At 37.8% G+C, this 21,064-nt stretch overlaps 1 protein-coding gene across 1 annotated transcript in view; it reads right to left on the bottom strand.

Moving 5' to 3' along the window:
* tmem132e (transmembrane protein 132E) overlaps positions 1-21,064 on the bottom strand; it is an 85,748-nt gene that overhangs the window by 11,678 nt on the left and 53,006 nt on the right. Inside the window, exons 5-7 of the mRNA XM_079419296.1 lie at positions 11,297-11,440; positions 4,585-4,790; positions 301-577 (exon numbers count right to left, since the gene is read on the bottom strand). Of these exons, the coding sequence (XP_079275422.1) occupies positions 301-577; positions 4,585-4,790; positions 11,297-11,440 (627 nt within the window). The remainder of the gene's footprint in view (positions 1-300; positions 578-4,584; positions 4,791-11,296; positions 11,441-21,064) is intronic.

Here is a 21,064-nt window from a genome sequence, read left to right as displayed (position 1 = left end):
CCAGAGAAGTCAGTGAAAGTAAAGTTTGTACTTGAATATATGAGATAGTAAAAGGGATTGAATAATTGTCCCTAAGACACTTTGCATTACGTTTTGACAGGTATAAAACCATGAGTAAGGACCAGTGTCCAGTAATATCGGATGAAGAAAATGTAATATAGCAAAATGTAATCTTAGGTTATAGTTGCATTGTTATATGGTATTGAGAGCTCACCAAAACACATTTTTCATCCATACACCTATCCCCCCATTAATCCATCAATCTTTTGTTTATACAATCTGTTCTTATTTGTATTCTACCTTCAGAGTGGATGATCCAAGCTCGCTGGCCACGAGCACCGTCCTGTCCACCAGCTCAGCCACCCTGGCATCCACCACCTTCAGAGAGTCTTGCACCAGTTCTGTCACATCCACTTGCCAGTCAGGACCCAGCATAGTGATCATCTGGTTTGTGCCTTCACTAGAGGTTGTGTGGAACTGGGTCAGAACCTTAACCTGGGCTCTCTGGTACTGCAGCGTACATCCTCTGCTCACTTTACGGTCATCTTCATCATCATCATCGCTGTCTCTGGCCGTTCTGAGGAGATGAGTGAGAGGTCATTAAGAGTTACTATAAATAAGAAATTATTACATTTTAATGAAAGAGCAAGTTATTACATTTTAATGAAAGAGTATGAGGACAGTTTCTTTTTCCTTTGGAATAAGGTTGAGTAAGCAAACTATAAATGATGAGATGATCCAGCATCCCAAATTATCATAAAGCAAGGCAAAACACAACAAAACATCAAACAAAAAACAAACAAACAAATACACACACACACACACACACACACATAGTTTAATTGGTTAATTGGGTGTTTGTGTATATTTTCCACAGATCTATTGCAAGTTATTTATCCAATGGTTTCCAAACGATGCAGAAGAGCATATATAAGACATATATTCAAACACATTGCACAGATCTGAGCACTTTCTAAATAGTGGATGATGCTATAAGGAGTACTGTACTGGCTTCCAAGATTGAAAATGTGTTTATCACAGATTTTTTTGGCATGTTTATGTCAAATAAATTTGCATTTCATGAGTGCATTGGGTGTTAAAATAGACAATGCATGCAAAACAACATGCAATTGCCCCCACAAAGTTTGTTAGAACTTCCAGCATCAGAAAGTGCATCTGGAGACCTGTTTCAAGGAGGTTTTGCATCAGTGACTCCTGCATGCCTCACACATACCATCACATTCAATCTATCTCATCTGCTCCCTCAGCAGTATGACACCATGTGAAGTAAGTGAGAGGAAGCAGGGTAAGTGCTGGGTGGATCTTCAAAGCTGAATGCCACTTCATTCATTCTACACACACAACTAATTAATCAGATAACTGGAGTTGTAGAGACAGCTGTCTGCCTCTGACTGACAAAGCATGTCCTGCCCATCGATTAGCCTCTATCTGCCATGCGCCTTATGCCACTTTATCAATCTAATTCTTATTTTGTTCTACAATATCCTCATTTGTATATTTGTATAGTTGTATGTACATATGTTTAAACTGTATTTATCTGTATCTGAACGTGTTTAATGTTAACTGTATGCACCAAGGGTCTGAGAGTAACGCAATTTCAATTCTCTGTATGTATGTGCTGTACATGTGGAAGAATTGACAATAAAGCTGACTTGAACTTGAACTTGAAACTAAATTGAGCTGAATGTAAAGTATTGCGTTATCATGTAAGGAGACACACTGCTACTTCTCAGCAATGATGAAAGATTGACAGGCACACAAATGCAAAAGGAGAAGACTTATGAAAGTAGAAAGCAATTGTTGATCAGCACTTTGCTCTCTCTTAAACACAGGCTCCTGTTGCCATGGAGGTGAAAAACAAGAGGCTCTTGCATCAGTTGAAGAGGGCTAAACCTGGCAGATAGAAGCACTCTGTGTTCTTGAGGACAGTTGCACTCTCTTGTCTCCTCATACAGGTTAATATGAGTTTCAGAGCAGAACACACCTCAAATGCGGAGATTTGCCTGAACTCGTTAGGATGTCAGGAGAACTGGAGATTTCATGCATGGGAACCTGCTCATCCAATAAAAATCAGTGTCCAGTTTTGCAGACACATCACTGTTTCACCAGTTTAGTGAGCTATACCGATCAATCCGTGTAGAAGACCAATGCAAGAAACCTGCCCACTGACACATCTCAACATTGGGCGATGTAGTGGAAAGAAATGGACTTCTAAAGGAAGGGAAGAGGGAAAGGAAATAAGAATAAGGGATTGTTCAAACAGGCAGCGGATTCTGTGGTGTATTCTAGTCTGGGTAGTTGTTTGATCATAATCTAACATATCAAAATAAGTTTCAGTGTGAATGGTTAGATCAAATTTCACACACAAAACACTGAACCACTGTATCTGAATTAGCTCCTTTCTGCTTACATGTGAAATTCACTATGAATATCTGAACGAATGAGCGGTTTTATACACAGAATATGCATGAATGTGTAAACAGTACAGAAATGCCTTTGATGCTTGTGTTGCCTCACGCAGTTTCCTTTCTTTTCTCCTTTTCCCACAGATCCATCAGTAAGGCTTCAATGGCCTTTATCCACACAAACAAGAAATGTGTCTCTTTAACTCATAATATACTGGATATTTCTTAGTGTTCTCATTAAAGTCGGCATGAAATAAAAACACTGATCTTGTTCAGTTTATAAATACTATACTTTCAAAAATCTGTGGTCAAACCAAATGGCTTAAAAAACATACTAAACTGTGTGTTTTTTGTGCGAGGTGTAGGTATGACATAGGTATTACAACGTAAAGGTGATTGATGAGGACACTTTTGGTGTCCCCATACTTAAAAAGGTTTATAAAACTTACAGAATGAGTTTTTTGTTTCCTGTGAGGGGTAGGGTTAGGTATAGGCCAATAGAAAATACGGTTATGGATACGCCTATGGATAATCCCCATAAACTATAAAATTAATGCGTGCGCACGGATGTGTGTTTTACACAATTTCAGTTTCATCTTCACTTTAATTTTATTAGGGTCTCTTAAAAACTAATTATTTTGTAGGTGAAAAATAGACTAGTCTGCTATTAGTGTCATCCACACAAATGTATAAGCTTGCAGAGATTATACACATTGTTTTCTGAACATTTTTCTTTTATAGTTATTCTATTTAAAAAGGAACTGAAAGAAATCAAGAGATTAATCAGGATTAGCTGGTACCCTGTTAAGTCTTATGCACCATAGCTCAGCACTGTGATATCAGGATGAATATGAGCAGAGACCAAATGTTCAGTTTTGTCATCTTCTCTTTCCTTCTCTTATGTCTTTTGGTGCCATGCTGACTCTTAAGTCATTACTACAGTAACCAGATGAATTTACCAGATCTCCAAAATGCCAGTGCAGACACTGGGATAAGGATTGGAACTGTAAAACAAATCAGATTTTGAGCTGATCACACAGAGATCGTATGTGTGAACAAAGCCTTGGAGATCTCGGGTCCTGGGAGGAAGCTAAATCAAAGGCACTCAAATTGAGGTCAAATGCAAATGTAACAACATACTTGTATTGTGTGTGTGTGTTGTCCATATAAAACAGGGAAAAACACTGAAATATCACAGCACTGAGAGACTTTGCATACAACGGTGTGATAACAGTTAACCTTAATGCACTATACTTAATTTACTTACATCTATACTTAATTTAGCGAGCTAAATGCATCCTAGCAGCTACACACATGTGCACACATACTGTATAGTTGACGAGAATAAATGATTTCTCTGGCCTCCGTCATTGAGTAATGGGGTTTGATCAGATCCACCATGGTCACTGTGGCTAATGAGTTAATTAAATAAATGATTTTTACTTGTTCTGATATTTTTAAATGTTCCAATGTTGCTTAGGAACCAATATGCCATAGATAGACAGATCTCTACTGCTAAATTTCTAATGGTTGACTTTTTTCTTCCATTGCATAGTAAATGCGTCAAACCGCCAGCCCTACATGAAGGCTAGATGTAGATTGACGATTTGCTCCCAAATTGGATTAGCATAACCGAATCAGATCATATTTCCATTTTAATGGCCCATTTGAATTAATTTAATTAGAGATTTACATCAAAAAAGAAAGACCTCTGTAAGGGAGCATTAATGATACTACTGAGTTACCAGAATATTTTCCATCATGATTAATTCTGGAGAGGTTCCTCATGAAAAATGCCTGTGCTGATATTCTGCCGTGCACGGTGTGACAACACCGCTGCTTCAATTTATCAAAATCACAGTAAATGGGCTGCATGAAGAATGACATTCGGGTCTCATGCGGCATCAGCTCTATAGCCGTATTGTAACTAACACAGCCCTTAGTGACCCAGCTTTAAAACTTTTAACAGCTCCACTAATTAAACTATAACACCGTTTTATCACCCTCATAACATCCACAAGTATTAGGAGGATCGAAATAAACAAGCAACAAAATAAAAGAAAACATGCATTAGAAGTGCTACCAGGGAAATCAATATGCATAAAAAGCAGTCAGAGTGCAAGTACTTTCATACGCTTAGATAACTGATGTGTCTTACCTGCGGTCGGGTAAGATGGGCACCCTCCAGCCCTTGATGAAGCTCAGCTTGTTGTCTGAGAGCTCCACTTTAAGGGGCAGTTTGGGCACCCAGACTGTGAGCTCAAGAGGGGCACTCAGGTGCTCATAGCTGAAAATCACCCGAGCGTTCATGGAGCCACGCATCTCTTTTCCATTCACAAACACATAGTCACAGTTCATGGACACCTGTTGAGGAGAGCAAAGAGAGATTTGATTGCTTTCACTGCATTCCCTGGAGAGGCTGCACAATACAAAAGCTCTTCACAGGCAACTGCAAGTGGATGTCAGTTTGAAGTGGGGCTGTAAATTAAAACTTTTATTTGAGTAAATCAAAATTAATCACATATCAATATTTGCCAAGAAAAGTCACCCAAATTTATGTTGGCTCCAAAGCAGACTACTATCTAATAGTCTGTGCAGCATTGCATCACCCAAATGTGGACTCAGATGGGAACTGAAAGGATTTAGGACGTTTTTGTTTTCAGCATCTCACACCATGAGCAACAAACTTTTAAGATGCTATGTTATAAATGTGTTTTGAGATTATATTCACTGCACTACGTTCAGCTGTTTTAAAAACAAAATCAAGAACGCATCATGAACGTCTACACAATCATTTTATAAGTGTGGTTTGCAATGCCAAGTAGCCTGTAGCACTGCATGGGTAAAGGGTTAAAGGCAATATTTTTATTTTTACCACATGCTTCACGTTATATTTATATTATAATTGTATTAAATTAACACATTAAATTGACAGGCGTATTTTATTATTTTTCTTTCAAACCAATTAACACTAAAAGGTTAAAGTGTCATCCTGATTAACTTTCAAAAGCATCAAGCAAAACATGAAAATCATGCATTCAAAAGTATTTTTAATAGCTAAAGAGATCTTTTTACTCTCAACATGTTTCCTAAAATAACAACCCATAAGAACTGGGTCTGACAGATTTTTTCCTGAGGCATTGTTTTTTTTTTCTCTCCCAAAGAAGCAGTTGTTATTCACTGCATTCTGTCTTCTTTTTCTAAGCACACAAACAGACACACTAATGAACAAAACACGTATTTTTAAATCTTCAAGTTCTGCAAATTTCATTACAGCAGCACCCAATTTTTTTTCTTTAAAACTCCTTCTTGTCTGCCAACACACTTCATATGTGCACTCAGCTGTCTTTAATAATAAATTATTTACTGTAAAAGATAGCCGCAGCTTTGCTTTGGGGTATTTATCTAGGGGTCTAAGGCAGCTGACACTGTAATCAGAGAATGTAATCTCCCTCAAATGGAGACTACAGATTCATCATAGTGGGGGATATCTGTGCAATAAAATATGTAGGCTTGCTAGACAGCTCCCCCTCTTATCCATACCATCAATATGGAGAATTGATCAGAGGAGATGGCTCTCTCTCCCCAGTAGCCTTTAGGAGAATCTGTGGGAAAACTCTGCTGGCCTACTTCATTTCTTTTTTAAAGGTACTGCTAGCTATTCAGTGAGAGAGAAGAAAAAAACTATGAATCCCCAACAACTATGAATCATACTACAGAGAAAAAAAACCCTGACATATGGTGTAAGTGCAGAGAGGATAACAGCAGCGAGGGGGAGGTACAGAGAGCACTTTTCATGTTCAAATGAAACATTTCCTTGCTTGTCCTAAATCTAGGTGTACAGAATCAGGTAATCTCATTTTTTATAGTATAGAAGATTTTATAGTATTTTTTCTTAATTGTATTTATTTTTTTTATGCTAAAATGCTTTCTTCTATTCCATCTTAATATGAAGTAAAAAGATCAGTTCTGCATAATAGGTCAGCTGTGCAATGCGCCAATCAATCTATCTTTCCTATCTACACAAATCAACCTGGACCAGCTCAGTACTGCATGCCATGAGATTTTTTTTTAGCCCTCCACCTCCCCAGCACCGCCTGTCTAGATCTGCCCTGAAGTTCTCCCTACTTTACCTTCAGTAGCAACAGTATAGCAGATCTAGTCCGCCAAGATCAATTCTATCTTAACTCTATTCTTATCAATAAAATGCTGTTAAATCAATATTGAGATTTGTCATTATTGAACTATAACGCCTCATTCACAAGGGGAGTTGGCGTCAACGCCTCTTGTTTACTTTCAATGGAGTGACATGAAGCATCGCCGAACTGAATTGTGAGTCTATCGTGTCGCTTCACTGGCGTTGCTAACGGCAGAAATTGAAAACGTTTCAACTTTTCAAGCGCCAACGCAGGCGTCAGCCAATCAGATCGCCTTATGCAAATACTCTAACACAGACACTAGCCAATCCCATTCATGCAACACCAGAAAAGTAATGTGATTGGCTGTTGACACTATGACGGGCGCGTCAGCACCAAGCTTCAGACACGCCCTCCGTCAAGCGTAGATGCCGACGCCCCGTGTGAATGGGGCATAAGAAAATCACTATGTGGCGGCATCAATATATTGCTCTGTTTGCATCCCGATCAGCCAGAAAGCACAACATTGGCTCAAACATGTTCAGTAAGTTCAGGTGGCGTGTTGGCTTGACAATTGGCAGACAGGGGGAGTGTTTGGGAAACCTGTATGAAACAGTCATTATATTTACAATGCTATTTGGCATTACATCTTTACATTTCGGTCTGCTCATCACAGAAAACTATTGTATGCTTCAAAAGATCTAAATAACAACAGCAACAACAACAACAATAACAAAAAAACAGTCCTTTTGTGTTCCCTGTAAGAGAGAATAAAAATGAACGATGTGAGCGTGTGATACTACTAATAGTATAAACCCCAAATAAAACTATCAATAAGTGCAGGTGGCACACAAAAAAAGCAACAGTAGTCTGCAGTTTTGAGCATGTCCTGTCTGGTTTCTAGTGCACTCTACAGTCTCATAAATGTGTTCCTGCTGTGCCACTTCTGATGATGTGAGCTCAGTCTTGACCCAGATGCTCCTAGGGCTTCTAATAAACTTGGATGGATAATTTTAAGTCAAAAGCAGTTAAGGACTGTGGGCATCACTAGCCAGCAGGGGCCAGCTGAAAGTACTTTTTATGTGCCAGCCGGCAGTCAGAGTTCCATGGAGTCACTAATCTGCCCTGGCACCTTGTGTGGTTCCAGAGGAGTGGCAGGGGCGAGGTCAGGATAGTGCCGCCCATTGTGATGCCTCCAGCCCAACAAACCCACCAGCTGTGTTTAATCCAAAAAGCACCCCCTGTAACCCTCCACCATCCAGACTGCCGTCACACAGTTAAGCAGATGCACTTTTATCTGTGTTGATGGTATCAAGCGAAGGCCGACTATACATGGTTAAAGATGAACATACTGCCTACAGCTTGAAGCAGAAGCTGATGATTTAATGTAATATTACAGTTAGCTTCTAAGAAACAGAATGTTTTCACACTAATATTGGTATAAAATGGAAACTTCCATTTTACTTCCAACCTGAATGCTTATTGGCAAATACAGTGTTCCAGCTCTTCTAAATTTAGGCAACAATGTACAAGAGGCCAAGCTATATTATAGTTACAGTGAAAGGGTGCTTAACTAAATTAAATTAGGAATGGACAATATATTGGTACAATATCAGTCATCAGTCAGTATTACAGATTTATTGGTATTGACTGATATTGGAATTTTTTTATTTATTTTGGTTGTCAAAGCTTACCTAGTTAAGGTTAAGGTTTTCTAAGTTATTCTTAGAAAATAGTCATAATTTTAACACTGTTAAATGTTTAGCAAAAATAAATCTTTAGCAAATCTTAAATATTGTGATATCTAAATTCATTTTTAGCATTTAAAATGATTAACTTATTATTTAGTATTAAAGTAGACAAAATCGTATTCGATTCTTATTATCATCAAGTTACTGATTTTCAAATTTATAATAATAAAAAAAAATATGTAATTAAATTATTTATTTAACAATTATTTAATTAATTATCAGCTTATCTGTATTAGTTTTCTGTATTAATTAGTATTAATTTATTTTCTGTATTAATTATCTGTAATATAATTTTTCAAACCAAAATAAATGTTATTTTGTAAAAACAAAAATCATATTTATTTTATAGAAATTCTTGAATTTTCACTTCAAGTTCAATCAGTATCGATGACTGGAACTATCCATTTCATATTTATGCTTTACAATTAACTTTTGATAGGAGAAATAGGAGTATAGGAGTATTTTAACAGTTCCAAAAAATTACTCGCATCATATTTAAGGGCAGACGATAATAAAATGACATTTGCTGTTATTACACATTATACGTATTTTTCAGGCATTGACTGCACTTGTACCGGAATCAAGGTATGTGACTCATCTAATTAAGGCTTCTGTGTTCTATACGTGGTTATTCATGTCTAAATGTGTTTGCTGTATTGTAAATGTGTGCAGTGAGGATTCTGGATAAGCAGTGAAATGGAATGGGAACGTGTGTTCTCAGATGGCCAGTCTGACTATCAGAGCCTTGAGAATAGAGATCAGTTGGGACAGATTGTTTACAGCTTCCTGCTCAACACAGCCCAACACAAAGCCCCACAGGGTCTCATCATTCAACACTCTCATATAATACACAAAACAATTTAGATGTTCATTACACACCAAACTATACCATTGAAATGTATGCAAACATTTCAAAAGATACACCTCGCTGGTCATATGAGAATGTTTCATGATATACAGAACCTGAGGCAAACATGATATTAAAAGTCATTTCCATGCGTGCAGCATATAATGTCATTCTCAGAGCCATGCATGTACCCATCTGTTCTGGCATCCCTATCCAGAAGTAAAAGCTTCTGCTTTAGGTGAAAAAGCCCTGTTACAATAGATACCTGTGACTACCTTTTGAATAAAATAAGCAAAAAAGATGTTACTCGGCCCTGTAACCTTTGCCTTCTGTATGACGCATATTTTATTTTTTGCCACTGCACAGAGCGTTTTATTGAACTGTCAGGACTCATGTTGTCTCAGCTTGAAGGGCTCATCTTGAATTAGCCTCCAAAGTTCAATGGCCCGGGCGGCCAAGCAAACCCACTCAATAACACCAGAGCTAATGCTCTGCCCAGGCACTGCGGCACACACGGCTTTTCTGAATCTTAAAACAGATAAACAACGACTGCCCTCACAGCCCATCTCAGATGACTTATGGATCTCAATCTTGCTGGACAGATGACACTCTGAGGCATATTATTATTTCGCAACATTTTGGATACGGTTTATAGTCGAATTGGTTTTCTACTTTTAGATTCTGTCGTGCCATGGAACAGATGGGCGAAGATTGTTGAAATGATTGTTTCCTTCAGCAAAGGACACTGCAATATTTTCGGGCCTGTATTTATAAGCCCTCATGTGGAACCAACTGCCCCCTTGTGTAAATACAGAGAAATAAATTAATTCATTGACTAAACTACATAAGCTTAGCCGTTGAATTGAGATGGAACTTCATAGAAGACACAGAATTAAATTATAAAGCAGTGGTTTTTAACTTTGTTGATCTGATTGGCCCATGGTCTAACACAGTTTATTAATTTCCTAGCTGTCTACCGTTAAGTAATTTCCACTAGTAGTCTGCTTCTTTTTTTTTTTTTTAAATCATTACTATTAACATACATTTTAAGAATTTTTGGCATTCAAAAATTTTTTAAAAAAAAGTTAATAAATTATTATTATTATTAACAGCGTTGGGAGTAATATTAAGTAAAGAGTAAAGATAGTTGCATAATCAGATTACTTTTTTCAAGTAACTAGTAAAGCCTTCAGACTGAGGCTTATTCATTTCACTTTTGTTGTTTACAGTTGCCAAAAATATAGCTTTTGCGTTTTTTATTATTAAAAACAAATAAGCAAGCCCAGCTCAGATGACAAAAAGTAACACAAAAGTAACATAATGCATTACTTTTCTGAAAAGTAAGGCAAATAGTTATATTTCTATGGAGTAGTGAAACATTGTAATGCATTACTTTTGTAAATAACTTTCTCAACACTGATTATTAATAATAATATGAACATAAATCATATTAATAATAATATGTTCATTTAAATGGTTTTAAGTTGTCCTACAGCCCCCTTCACAGGAACAGTTCACACTAAATATCTAGTTTTTGAGTTAACAGCTTACTGGAGTGAATGAATATTACTCAATAATAACTTAAATTTGAATTTAGTGGCCTAATAGTGCTTCATCCTTTTTTAATGGTGCTTTTTATTTTATGTTGTTATTTTGAAATGACATTATAATTGTCACAGTATGGAAAACAGCTGCATTTAAAAAAATATTTCTAAGAAAATAAAAGAATTCAGAATGACTTTGAGGTAAATGACGCAATTTCCATTTTTCATCTCTTTAAACCGAATTGTCCAGCTCTGCTTGCAACTAATCCTTAAGATGTGCCATTTTAGATTATAAAAAGGACTCTTCATTTTAGAGGCATTAAACACAAGTCAAGTGTGTGGCCTCTGCTGCTATTCAGTGGGAAATTCTGTTCTGCAGAGCACTGAACACTTCTGATGTACTGTCTGAGACTGAAAAGGCATCGATCCCTCGAGGGGATCACGAAAGCAGTGGCCCCAGAAGCATATATAAACTCTGCTTAAATTAGGTTTTGATGGTCATTTTATGGTCTCTTAAGTTGACTGCGATTGATTATGAGAATAGTAGAGGAAGTCCTTGATCACTAAACCTCTCAACGTGGGCGTGACGTACCTTGACAATGTCCTCATTGAATGACTTGCACTGCACAAAGGATGACACATCAGTGACTGCGCCGTTTAGCTCTATGGAAACCACCTTGACAGGGATGGCCACAGTTCGGCCAGTGAGAATTGCCGTGTTGATAATCTCAGTGTCCTGGATATGGAAGAAAGAAAGAGGGAGAATGAGAGAGAGCATGAGTCAGGAGGTTAGTAGAAGTTCACTGTTCCAAAGACATGAATGTTCAGGAAAGCCCTGGAGTCAGGGCTAAACTGCTTAATAAATTGTAAAAACAGTATCTATATTAAAGTCAAAAGCCATGAGCTTCCCTCTCTCTCAAAAAACATCAGAGCAATATAAATTCTGGTTGACTGGTTTTAGAACTCATTCAGACACCTGAAATTAGAAGCGTTCACAACAAGAATGCGTCCCTTCAGATTCTCCAAGGCAACTTCTTCAAAATATGTGTATTTTTTAAAATTACATTGCATGATTTTTCTATGATAATACAACATTGTAGAATGAATGTCTAAAATGCAGTCGTTGTCTGTAAACAAAATAGTCTGAAAAGGTTTGCAAGACATGAAGATTCATCACATAAAAACATTCAAAACAAAAATACCCACAAATGTCCTTAAATTGCCACATACAGATGCCAATGCTTGGTATGAATCACAACACTGGTTACAAATAACAATGGTTATTTGAGAAAAGAAACAAATTCATCCTGACATCACAAGACAACTCAAGTTACTACTTGTGACACCATCATCAACAATAGCATTGTAGATAAAACTGGCAAAAAGTCAAACAATGCAACAATATTCATTATTCAAGCGCGAGCAGAAGGCAGTGTAAAGAAATAGTCTTTAAGAGAAGCAGTCTATCAGCGGAAGTTAAAATCAGCTCGTAAGTGTATTTACTTGTCTCAGTGTTTAGCGCAGTTGCCGTTGATCAATACTATCACTACCACTCGCAAACCACGCATCACACACTGTAGACAGCGCAATCCTATCAACCTGCGCACTTTGCCTATGTCTGCTAATACATTACTTTCTTTTTCTATTGGTCTCTGGAATTGTCAGTCTGCTGTCAACAAAGCTGATTTCATTACTTCCATTACTAGTCATTCAAGGTTAAACCTCATGGCCCTGACAGAGACCTGGATCAAACCAGAGGACAATGTTACACCTGCAGCACTCTCCAATAATAACCCCCCGTTTGACTGGAAGAGGTGGAGGTACTGGTCTGCTCATCTCTAATAATTGGAAATTTACTTCTTTACCATCTCTGAGTATCAACAGCTCCTTTGAATCACATTCGGTTACTATTACCTACCCTCTACAAATCCATTTTGTAGTTGTTTATTGTCCTCCAGGATCACTAGGTAACTTTGTGGAAGAATTCGATTTATTGCTCTTAACCTTTCCCGAGGATGGCACTCCCTTAGTCTTACTTGGAGACTTCAACATCCACCTAGATTAACCTCAGGCTGCAGACTTCCACACTCTGCTTGCCTCTTTTGACCTCAAGAGAGTGCTAACTACGGCTACTCACAAATCAGGCAACCAACTGGACCTTATCTACACACGACACTGCTCCACTGATCATGTGCTGGTTACTCCACTGCTCCAGAGTAACTTGCGTTCACTCTCACCCTCCCGGCTATCTGCTATGGTTTAATCTTCGCTTCCTCCCCCTAAACAGTTATCCTCTCTTGATGCTAACAGTGCTACTGATACTTTCTGTTCCACTCTGACGTCTTGTTTAGATACTTTCTGTCCCTTATCTTCCAGGCCAGCCTGTATCACCCCTTCTGCCCCTTGGCTATCTGATGTTCTCCAAAAACATTGTTCTAAACTCAGGGCTGCGGAAAGGGTATGGCGCAAATCACAAAATCCTACTGACCCTAATTTATATCGATCACTCCTCTCTGACTTCTCTGCTAATGTTTCCACTGCTAAAAGGACATACTATCATGACAATATTAACAATTCGTCTAACTCTCACATGCTCTTTAAAACATCTTCCTCCCTCCTTTGTCCTCCTCCTCCCCCTCCTTCATCCTCTCTAACAGCTGACGACTTTGCCACATTCTTCATTAATAAAATTATAAACCTCACTGCACAATTTTCCACAACACAATCTATCAAACACATCTTACCAGCAAACATACACTCGTTCACATCCTTCTCTCCACTCTCTGAGGCAGAAGTCTCTAAACTTTCCTGTTATCTTACTACCTGTCCGCTTGATCCTATTCCATATCATCTCCTTCAAGCCATTTCTCCTGCAATTGTACCTGCAATCACTCACATCGTTAACACATCCCTTCACACTGGAATTTTTCCCTCAGCATTTAAACAGGCTCGTATAACTCCACTTTTTAAAAAACCCACTCTTAAACCAACTCTTTTAGGGAACTATAGACCGGTTTCCCTTCTTCCTTTCATTGCAAAAACACTTGAACGAGTTGTGTTCAACCAAGTCTCTGTCTTTCTCACACAGAACAACCTCCTGGACAGTAACCTATCTGGCTTCAGAAGTGGACATTCGACTTAAACTGCCTTGCTTTCTGTTGTTGAAGCCCTAAGACTTGCAAGAGCGACTTCCAAATCTTCATTACTTATCTTGCTGTATCTGTCTGCTGCTTTTGATACGGTCAACCATCAGATCCTCTTGTCAACTCTATTGAGAAAGGGCATCTCAGGAACCGCACTCCAGTGGTTTGAGTCTTACCTCTCTGATAGGTCCTTCAAAGTATCGTGGAGAGGTGAGGTATCCCAGTCGCAACATCTAGCTACTGGGGTGCCTCAGGGCTCAGTTCTTGTACCACTTCTCTTTTCTGTCTACATGGCATCACTAGGTTCTGTCATTCAGAAACATGGCTTTTCATATCACTGCTATGCTGATGACACTCAACTCTACCGGTCATTCCATCCTGATGATCCGACGATAGCTGCTCGCATCTCAGCATGTCTAACAGACATTTCTTTCTGGATGATGGACCATCACCTTCAGCTCAACCTAGCTAAGACAGAACTGCTTGTAGTTTCAGCTAACCCATCGCTTCATCACAATCTCACCTTCCAGTTAGGCTCATCTACCATAACTCATTCAAAAACAGCTAGAAACCTTGGAGTTGTGATTGATGATAAGCTGAATTTCTCAGACCACATTGCTAAAACTGCCCGGTCCTGCAGATTTGCATTATACATGTAAGATATCAGAGACTGAATAAGAAAAATTTAAGATGCATCAGAACATTGAAACCTGAGAAGCTGAGATTCCAGCAAGAGGGGGGACCTCAAAGCTGTAACAGGACAACGTCATAAATCGGATTCCTGGCTTCAACTAGCTGAAGTAAGCCTAACCAGCAAGCCTCTTTCACAGAACAGCTTTCAGCCTTGAGACAAAAGAACACTTATTGATAATTCCAATTCAGGAAAGAGACCGTCAAATTTGTTGCAAGTAATCAAGACTGATGAACACATGTAAACCTGTGATAGAAAATCATGAGCTACAGACTCTCTTGGGAAGGTCTCCACACATAGAAGACAGACCAAACCAAAATTCCTTTGTCTAAAAGAACATGCCTTCGTTCTCCATAGAACTACATAAAAGACTTTCATTTTCAATTTTTAATGAAACTAATAATTTCTATGCATAACTGCATATTATGTATGTAACACACACATTTGAATATCCTTGTTTTAATCACTCATTGTGTATGTCTTGCTTTTAATATGTATTGAATAGCTGAAGGATTAACATTCATGTTTGGTATGTATGAAGTTGAAAATTCATGCTTTAAATGTTTCTTCCAATTAATTCTTTGTCAAATGCATCATAGTCTTGTTATGGAAATCATGTTCAAAAGTATACTTTGCAAGAGCCTGTACAGTTCGGACCTCTGACTGAACAGATAACAAGTTGATTTATTAGTGGGGTGGAGAAACAAAGCAATACCCCGAGCAAGGACAGTATCTAATTGGTCAAGACGTCCAGATGGGACGGTCTGAAAGCCGAGTTTAAAAACTCAGGACACCATCAAACTCTCTCTTACTCTTCTTCAAAAAAATGCTCTCTTAGTCCCTCTTAGCCTCTTACTCTCTTACGCCCTTTTCTTCTCTTTTGCCACTGCGTGCTGCTCTTTGAGCATGCTCTGGCCCACGTGACAGCTGCTACCATAATGAGAAGGAAAACAACTTAGAATAAAAGGATGTAATGAGACTTTTACTTTAGTTTCTTTTCTTTCCGTGGAGTTTCGTGTTCTAATGTAAGTTTGCTACAAAGTCCAGCTCCAACTGCACTCGCTTCAAACTTCGACCAGACCAACTCCGCATCCTCAGCCAACACCCAAGACGTCACTTCAAAGACTACTGAACTTCCAGCCAATCAGCAAGTTCGGGGAACCCCCTGTCTGCAACGACCCGTAACACAGGCAAAGCAAGCAAGTACACCTCCAGGTTCTAACTGAATCAGGTGCATTTAATATAAATTTTAGCCTCATTGAGAAACTCAAAGCGAGGCATAAATAAGTGATTGATGGTTGTTCAGGCCTATGCAATTGAACATATTGCTATAAACTTGGGATATCACATTTCCATTCTCGTAAACTCATCCTTTCCTCACTTTCTCTCTTTCTGCAACGTGTGAATGTGTGAATGCTTGTGTTCATGTGTTAGATTAGTTTATGTCTTAGGTTTATATAAATAAAATCTTATTTATATTGAAAAGAGAAGTATCTTGTGTTTTCTGCTCACAAGTTAATGTCTTAATCTGCCGATTTTGTTACTGTGCTATTAAATGGTGTTTTCACTATATTTTGCATTTTAATATCCAGTGCAGAGTTTGTTATACGGCTCGTTCAGTGATCAGCTGTAAAACAGTGATTCTGTTCAAATCCCTATAAAATCATAAATCATTCCCTTTTGAGCTAAATTAAACTATTTCTTTAAATTACATATTAATATTACTTTTATTACATTACATACAATATTAAGAAGATATTTCTCTCGGAGCATGCAACACAACTCCTTGTTCAGGCTCTTGTTCTGTCCAGACTTGACTATTGCAATGCTCTCTTGGCAGGTCTTCCAGCCAATTCTATTAAACATCTACAATTAATCCAAATTGCCGCTGCAAGATTAATCTTTAATGAGCCGAAAAAAAATGCACGTCACGCCTCTGTTCGTCAGTTTGCACTGGCTACCAATAGCTGCTCGCATTAAATTCAAGGCATTAATGTTTGCCTACAGAACCACCACTGGCTCTGCACCCCTTTACCTAAATTCATTACTTCAGACTTATGTTCCCTCTAGAACCTTGCATTCTTCAAGTGAACGACGCATTATTGTGCCATCCCAAAGACTCACAAAAATACTTTCACTGACTTTTTCATTAACTGTTCCCATCTGGTGGAATGACCTGTCCAACTCAATCAGAGCAGCCGAATCCTTACCCATCTTCAAGAAACGGCTAAAAACTCATCTGTTCCACCTTTACTTGACCCTCTAACTCTAGCACTCTCTATTCTAATTTAATTTTATCTATATGTCTTTTTATTTAAATAAAAAAAATAAAATAATAATAATAATAATAATTATCTGTACTGCGTTAGGCTAACCAAGACTTGTAATAGCACTTGCACGTTGTTGCTCTTTTGTTGGTTTTGATTGCTTCTTATGTCTTTGGATAAAAGCGTCTGTTAAATGACTAAATAAATAAATATATATATATGTGTGTAAGGTCTGTTTTGGGTTTTGTTTCATGTTCTTGTTTTCATGTCTTTTATTCTGAAGGTTAGTCTCAGTTCCTGTTTGTATCATGTTGGTTCCCTTGTTCTGTGTGTCATGTCTTCATTGGTTTGCTCATGTCATGTGACCCTCATTGTTTATTATAAGTAGCCATGTCTTTGCCTTTAGTTCTTGTTGTGTATTGATGTTGTTAACTGCTGTTGGTGAGTCTAGTTTGTTCATGCCACGTCTGCTCATGCCATGCCAAGTCTGTTTCATGTCAAGTCGTCTGCATGGATTTCATGTTGGTAAATAAACTGCACTTGGGTTCATCACTATGCTTGCCTTCAGTGGAATCATTACAGTATATATATATATATATATATATTATTTTTTTTTTTAAATTTTTTCATTTTTTCTTAATCTAACATGACTTTAGCATTTAATTTGTCTTAAACTGACATTGAAATTTGGCTGTTTTTGATTTATTTATAACTTATTTACAATTTATAATATTGTTGTAGTAACCTTTCTGACCTATAATTGTATGTATTTATACAGAATTGTGTGTCATATAAACATAAAACATTTCTGTGCAATGAGATTTGTTTTGAACATAAATCAATATACAAACAGGCAAAAGCACCATAAATGTTATCTTTTTTTTTAGTTCATTGCACTTTTGTGTGCTGTTTTCAAAGACGTTCATGAGAATTAATGAGCTGAATTACTAAATTAAAATAAATGGCAAGAGCATTTCTAGTGTTTTCATAAGAGGAAAGTACTATTATAATAGAAAATTGCAATAGCTGTAAAGTATTTAAATATCTTATCTAGAATAAATACTTCCCAGAACATGGATATTAATCAGAAAGTAAAAGAAAAATACATGCTGTAAAACGGGCATCATCAAATCTGGCCCACTCCTGCAGAGTTTAGCACTAATCCTAATCAAACACACCTGAGCATGCTAATCAGAGTCTTCAAGATCATTAGAAAATCACAGGTAGGTGAGTTTGATCAGGGTTGGAGCTAAACTCTGCAGCAGATTGGACATCCAGGGAAAGATTTGAGGAACCCTGCTGTGAAATATACGAAGCTTGAAGTAAAGGACATACCTGTTCAAAATAGTCATTTGTGACAAACTTAAATGGGATTGAGCGTCTCATTCACTATGTATAAATCCTCATGGACTATAACAGTTATAGTACTCCATGGTAATGGATTAACTTTTAAAATACTCTGTCCTGAGCTTGCCAATTTAAAAGTTTCCCTGTTAGATGACACATGCAAATAAATCCATGCTTTCAATTACATCTCAAAAGCTGAAGCCAATTAAAGAGCACATTGACTTCACAATAGCTTTCCAAGAAAAATCAATTCATTATTTTGGATAGAACTGCTGCAGGGATGTTGCACAACTAACTGTAAATTATTTCCCTTGTGGCTGACAGGAATAAAGCAAAGATTATGCAGCTCTCGCTCCACTCTCTCTCTCCCTCATGTTTCAATCAAAACAGCATATTTGAGGAGAAACTTTCCACCGACCCCCTTTGTTTTTAAACAGGCATTTAAAATAAAAGCATGCATGTATGAATGAGAAAGCCAAAGTCTTATTTGAACAGCTTTTCAATCAACATCACTTGAATGTTTTTATGTCTAATGTGCCCTTTTAGGTTGTCAGGGTTGAAAATAATGTATTCCACATAAAATGGCTTGACTCTTCATTTGGAAAAACGTTTTTTCTTATCTTTTAGCTTTGCCAGGCTAAACTGCTTTAAAGTCCAAACCAGGAGCATAATTTTTGTCCATGGTAAATGAAGAAAGATGCCCAGGGTTCCTGATCACCTGCATGAACAAGCCATAGTCCTGCTGCAGGGAGGCATGAGGACTGCAGATGTGGCCTGAGTAATAAACTGCAATGTCTGTACTGTAAGGCTGATGATACACTAGGCAACTTTTTAAGCAATGTTGTCGAGCAACTTGGGGAAATGTTGCCGTCAACGGGCAACCAGGTCAGGCACAGAGCCCACGACCGATCTAAAATATCCAGATAGAAATTTGTTACCATTTCTCAATGGGAATGTGCCCAAGAAACATTGCTAAAAAAAAGTTACCCAGCAAAATTGCTCAAAAAGTTAACCCGTCAGCCTAAGACGCCTAAGACAGAGCTACAGGAAGACAGGAAGGACAGCTGATTGTCTTTGAAGTGACAAACCACATGTAAACGTGTCCCTCCAAACACGTTCAAGAACTTGCAAGTGCTTTGGTGGAAGACTGTGGAAACATCTCATAGCAATAACTGGCAAATCTGGTTCAGTCGATGACGATGAGATGCACTGTACTTAAAGCAGCCAGGGGATACACATACTCACTGTACTCGACTTTGGATATCGACTTGTTCAGGGACTCATTATTCAATTTCTGTCTGCCAAATGTCTGTTAATATCACTAATAATACTGATAATAATACAAACATTCAGGGTCATAGATGGCTAACAATTCTTTTGGTAAATGAAGGGTGTTTTGCTGCCTATATCAGAGACACTGAGATGGGATCCAGCATCCCCACTTGTCCTTCATATAAAATGGATGGATGCAATAACTATGTGGAGTGGTGGGGTGACCCAGTGTGACGCAAAAGAAGTAGTAGTCCAAAATATCTTATTGAGGTTGTCATTGTTACTACTGGTTTGGACAAAAACCTAGGTTTGCATGCAGAGGTTCACACTGACAAAGCAAAGCAGCTGAACTCATTTATTTTCAATGAGAGCTGGTGATCAAGTGAGTATATATAGTCAGTGTTAGGCAGTAATAGATTACATCTGTTATAATCAGAGTCCAAAAAATGTTTGATTTTATACATACACATATATAAATATATATATAAAATAGGGCTGTTCATCTCCATAACTGAGGCTAATGCGATATACATCTCAATGCATAGCCAACGATACAATATTAAAGAGACACATTAAAGAGACATATTAAGCAGCTACCGATGCCATGCGATACGATTCACCCCCTATTACGATTCGATTCGATTCAACACAATGCAATTCAATGCAATACTATGCAATGAGGAAAAAAATTATGCTATGCAATTCAGTATGGTATAGATAGTTTGCTCAGACAGGCAATTATTTTAATCTATATTCTATGTAACTCTCAGGACACGCCTGGATCTCCGAAGTGTTGCGATAGTTCATATTCACGTAGCAGCAGAGGGAACATGCTTGAGAAACAGTTGAGAAGAAATCAATCCACATATAAAATATTGGCCACAAATTATTAACCACTTTCTAAATAATAAAAGTATAGCACACCTAACAGTAATTATATATAAATCATTTTTTTATAAATGCAAATACGTTCGAAATGATGCATCGCTATACAAATTCCAACTTGTATCCGATGCACACTTTTTTAATTCGATGCATCGTATCATTGATTTTTATGCTGATGCACTGATGCAAATCAATGAATCTTATATATATATATATATATATATATATATAAACACACACATATATATACACTCACTGGACACTTTATTAGGCACACCTTGCTAGTACCAGGTTGGACCCCCTTTTGCCTTCAGAACTGCCTTAATTCTTCGTGACATAGATTCAACAAGGTGTTGGAAAAATTCCTCAGAGATTTTGGTCCATATTGACATGATAGCATCACGCAGTTGCTGTAGATTTGTTGGCTGCACATCCATGATGTGAATCTCCAGTTCCACCACATCCCAAAGGTGCTCTATTGGATTGAGATCTGGTGACTGTGGAGGCCATTTGAGTAAAGTGAACTCATTGTCATGTTCAAGAAACCGGTCTGAGATGATTTGAGCTTTGTGACATGGTGCATTATCCTGCTGGAAGTAGCCATCAGAAGATGGGTACATTGTAGTCATAAAGGGATGGACATGTTCAGCAACAATACTAATCGGGCTGTGGCGTTTAAATGATGCTCAATTGGTATTAAGTGGCCCAAAGTGTGCCAAGAAAATATCCCCCACACCATTACACCACCACCACCA

This window comes from Barbus barbus, assembly GCF_936440315.1.
Source record: "Barbus barbus genome assembly, chromosome: 6".
NCBI lineage: Eukaryota > Metazoa > Chordata > Actinopteri > Cypriniformes > Cyprinidae > Barbus > Barbus barbus.
This window is presented reverse-complemented; position numbering and strand designations above follow the sequence as displayed.